The 4,693-nt window shown below is 65.0% G+C and overlaps 1 protein-coding gene across 1 annotated transcript in view; it reads left to right on the forward strand.

Moving 5' to 3' along the window:
* Nucleotides 1–4,693, forward strand: part of PVRL1 (poliovirus receptor-related 1 (herpesvirus entry mediator C)) — an 82,602-nt gene that overhangs the window by 60,696 nt on the left and 17,213 nt on the right. Inside the window, exon 6 of the mRNA XM_015560626.1 lies at nucleotides 4,537–4,691. Coding sequence (XP_015416112.1) covers nucleotides 4,537–4,691 — 155 coding nt within the window. The remainder of the gene's footprint in view (nucleotides 1–4,536; nucleotides 4,692–4,693) is intronic.

Below are 4,693 nucleotides of genomic sequence, written 5' to 3' on the forward strand. Positions count from 1 at the left end.
GAGGAGGAGGGTGCCTCCCTCTGTAGGAGGAGGGGGCCTGGAGGAGGAGGGGGCCGGCCTGGAGGCCTCCTGCGTGGGCGGAGGTTATGGGGCCCAGGGCGGGGGGCTGGGCAAACCTGAGGACCGTGAGTTCCAAGCCTGTGAGGAGGGCGGCCTTGTTGGTATTTTGGGGCCCAGCTGCAGGAAGAGCAGCTGTGGCTGCACTAAGCCTGCCTCGACCTAGGCCGGGCTGTCTGTCACCTCGCGGGGTGCAGCGGGGGCACTGGCTCTTTTCTTCAATTCCCTGCCATTGGCCCCTGGGCTCTTCGGGAGGGACCTGTTAGACTGGAGAGAGCCGAGGCCGCCCCACAGGCCGGCACTGGGGGCAGCAAGAGTGAGGGGTCGTCATGAGGGAGCCTGATCACCCAGGGAGAGGCGGCGTATGGGGGTACGGACTCGGCCTGTGTTCACACTTTCCCTTCTGGCTGTGGCCTTGAACTAGTCCTTCGCCCGGGGCCTCAGCATCCTGGGCTTTCGGTGGAGACCTCGGGCTTCTGATGGTTGCACCAACCTGCCCTGGGCCCCATAACCTCCGCCCACGCACCCCTGTCCCCGAGACACACCAACCGGTGCCTGTCACACCCCCTGTCCACGAGGCCCAGCCCTGTCCTCCCCACGCCCGGCTGGCCTGGAGGGACCGTGTGAGGGAGACCAGCAGTGGAAGCTCTCGTTTTCGTTCTCCCATCTGTTCGGGGAGCAGCTGAGCCCTGGTGCCTGTGCAGAGGGATGGAGAGCAGTGGGGCCAGGATGGACAGAAGGTGGGCCGCAGGGCGTGTGCACAACACACGTGTGTGCAGGGCACGCGTGTCCCTGGCCACTGCACCACCACTCACACATGCTTTGGCACAGGATTCTCTAGGTCCCAGTCCCGGAAGAGGTGGTATTTGAGTTGTTCCTACAGGGATGAGTGTGTGGGCGGAGGTGGGGGTCTCCTGGGGGAGTGTGTGGGAGGAAACGGAAGGAGGGGCTTTCTCTGTCCGAGGGGAGCCTGCGGGTTCCCGGAGAGGCGGTGGCAGGGCTGGTTCCGACCGAGCATTTGGGAGGCGCTGTGGATGCCGAGGGGAGCAGTGAGGGCTGCGTGCGGGTCTTCCTAGGGGACCCAGGGCCTGCACGGGGGGCCGTGGGGTGAGAGCAGAGGAAACGACCTCCCCGGGGTTCCCACGAGGCCTGAGCCCCGCTGAGGGCAGGTCACAAAACAAACTGGTGAGCCCCTCCCTTCTCCCCGTGGGGTGGTGCTCAGGAGGGTCCCAGATCAAACTGAAGGGGCTGAGTTAGGCCTCTGGGCTGGGGGTTCAGGCCACTTGCAGAGCAGGCCAGGGAGGCAGTGGGGTGTAGGGGGTCAACCCCCTCCCATGAAGGTGACAGGGCGTGCCCCATGGGCAAGGTGCTCTTCAGACCCCGGGCTGGTGCAGCGGTCCTGAAGGGGTGCCCCTGGGCGAGGAGATGTGCCAGCAGCAGGTGAGCGGCTGCGTGCTGAGTGTGCCCACAGCCCGGCCGGGCTGGGGCGGGGGTCTGGGAAGGCAGCTGTGCCTGCACCTGGGAGGACCCGGCGCCCCTGGGCTCGATGAGGCCCCTTGGCGGGTCTGACAGATGCTCAGCTGCTGCAGCTGCAGAGGAGGGAAGAGCTCCCCTGAGTCTGACCCCTGGCCTTCCCACTGTCCCTGGCTCGCCGCACTGCATGCTGGGAGGTGTAGTTCTCACAGCGTCCAGCCTAATCTGGTGCCCGAGCACTTCCTGCCTGTCTGTGCTGGTTTGGGAAGCGAGTCCAAACATTCCTGTTGGCCACAGGCCCCTCCAGATCCTAGATCCAGACGGCCAGCCCCAGCCCTCCCCTCTGCTCACCCACCGAAGCCCCCGCAGCTCCATCAGGGCCCAGGGCCCCGAGGGACGCAGAGGCCCGTGCCCCAGGGGCAGCGCAGCCAGTCAGGAACGGGCGCGCTGCCCCTTTGTAAGAGGATTTGAGGGCTGCAGCTGGATCCCGCCCGCCAGCAAGCACAGCAACCCCGCTGAGCCCTCCCTCCCCTCCCGCTGCAGCGATGGGGCTGTGTGTGCTGCTGGCGGGGGACAGCTGGAGGGACAGTGTGCGGGCGGGTCTCCACGGCAGGCAGCCCGCGCAGCTGCATGCGTCCCTGTAGCGACTGCTCTCTGGCTCCCCGCGTAGCATCTTCCCCCCCAGGTCTGTGGGGCTAGAGTCGTCTTCAGCCATTCTTCTTCCTCTGCACAGGCCTGGACCTAACACAGCCAACACAACCAGGGTTCCCCTGGTCCAGAAAGCTCCCCGGGGCCCTGGCCAGTGTGGCTCAGTGGATAGAGCCTCAGCCTGCAGACCGAAGGGTCCCGGGTTCGATTCCAGTCAAGGGCATGTACCTTGGTTGCAGGCTCCTCCCCAGCCCCAGGTCAGGGTGCCTGTGGGAGGCAACCAATCGATGTGTCTCTCACAATGGTGTGTCTCTCCCTTTCTCCCACTCTCTAAAACTCATCTCCAAGAGTGCAAGTCCTGTCCCCTGTGGACACGAGCAAAGTAGGTGCTGAGCACACACTTGCTGAGCAGGTGGCCAGACGGATGGATGAGTGGATGGGTGACAGGTGGAGCAGGTGAAGAGAGGAGAGAGCATCCAGCCTGGGTGGGAACTGGAGCAGCCACAGGAGGGGAAGGTCACAGACAGGGGAAGGTCAGTCAAGGGGAAGGTCACAGACAGGGGGAGGTCACGGACAGGGGAAGGTCACAGGAGGGGAAGGTCACGGACAGGGGAAGGTCACAGGAGGGGAAGGTCACAGACAGGGGAAGGTCACGGACAGGGGAAGGTCACAGGAGGGGAAGGTCACAGGAAGGGAAGGTCACAGGAGGGGAAGGTCACAGACAGGGGAAGGTCACAGGAGGGGAAGGTCACAGACAGGGGGAGGTCACAGGAAGGGAAGGTCACAGGCAGTGCAGGTTCCGGAAGAGGCTGCTGCCTCTCGGTGCCCCTCGGGGGGAGCATGTGTGAGACCAGAAGAACCTTGAGGCTCCAGAGATACTGCTCTGGACATGGACAGTGAGGACAGATATTCAGTGAATAATCATTGGGCAGCCCAGCCGGTGTGGCTCAGTGGTTGAATGTTGACCTCTGAAGCAGGAGGTTAGGGTTCATTCCCAGTCAGGGCACAGGCCTGGGTTGCAGGCTCCATCCCCAGCGTGGGGCAAGCAGGAGGCAGCTGGTCCATGATTCCCTCTCATCATTGATGTTTCTCTCTCTCTCTCTCTCTCTCCCTCCCTTCCTCTCTGAAATCAATTTTTAAAAAAAACAAACTAGATTTAAAAATAAAAACCACTGGGCGGCCATGTGGGCACCTGCACGGAGGACACAATGGGGGCGGGAGCTCTGCCGACTCCGCCTGTGGACACCCCCCACCCCTCCTCCGTGGGTGGCCCTTCCAGCCTGAGCCCTTGGAAGGACTTTTCCATCCTGGAATCTGCCCTGTGCCCTGCTGCCCACAGCGCCGCACACGCAGAGGGCGCCCGCCTCAGAGAAGGGAGGCTGGATCAGAGCGTGAGCTGGCAGAGACCTGCCCGAAGGCCAGGACAGAGGCCCAAGCCCACCCTCCACCTGCAGAAGGGAGGGATGCCCAGGGCCCCAGCCTCCAGGTGTGCCTGGACCTGCTCTGCGCCTCCACCCGGGCTGGCCGTGGTCTCCGGTGCCACCCTGTGGTGGTGCTGGAAACTGCCCCTCGGCCTCTGGCCCGGCCCACTGGCCAGGAACGTCACCTGCCAGCCTCTTCCTTTCTCCTCTCCGCCTTTCCTGCCTCTCGCTTCCCCTCTGCCCTCAGTGTGACCGTGTCATCCACACACATTAGCATGGCACACGCTCGCCATGGCACAGGGTGTGTGCCCAGGTGCCCTCTGTCCCCTGTAGTACCAAGTCCCATGCTCGCACGCCCGTTCCTACACATCCTGGCTACCCTACCCTACCCCGCCCCCCCCGCCGCCCCCTGTGCCTGCAGGGCCGGGCCACAGCCCAGAGCCACAGCCCTCGTTTCTGGCACTTGCTGGGCATCTACGGGCCGGCCCCCGGAGCTGGTCCTCCTCCTCATGCTCCAGGGGCAGGTGAAGTCAGGGGTCTGGTGACCGCAGGTGTGGGCAGAGGCAGTGGTGACATTGGCAAGGGCTGGGCATGCAGGAGCCCTGGCTGCGTCATGGCCGGTGGCTGTGGGCAGGTCACTGAGCCTCTGGGCTCTCCCTGTGTTCACGGGCAGTGACAGCAGCCTGCTCCACGGGGAGACGCGGCCGTGATGCATCGGTGGGCACGGGGTCAGGGTGGGCCGGCACCACAGCCAAGGAGGTGGGCACAGAGGCCCTGGGGCCACGCAGCTGCCTCTGCCTCCCTTCGCCCTGCAGTCTTGGGGTGGGGCGGGCGCTGGAGTTGTCTGTCCCTGGGCCTTGGGCCCACTCCCTGGCCGGCCTCCCCCTTCCCTGCCGTCGAGCGGACACTGACCACCCCCCGTCTCTTCCTCCCCCAGAATTCCCCTACACCCCATCGCCTTCGGAGCATGGGCGGCGGGCCGGGCCGGTGCCCACGGCGCAATGGCTACAGCAAGGCGGGCGTCCCCCAGCACCACCCACCGCTGGGCCAGAGCCTGCAGTACCCCGACGACTCGGACGACGAGAAGAAGGAAG

The sequence above is a fragment of the Myotis davidii genome, unplaced genomic scaffold (assembly GCF_000327345.1).
Source record: "Myotis davidii unplaced genomic scaffold, ASM32734v1 scaffold355, whole genome shotgun sequence".
In the NCBI taxonomy this organism is placed as follows: Eukaryota; Metazoa; Chordata; class Mammalia; order Chiroptera; family Vespertilionidae; genus Myotis; species Myotis davidii.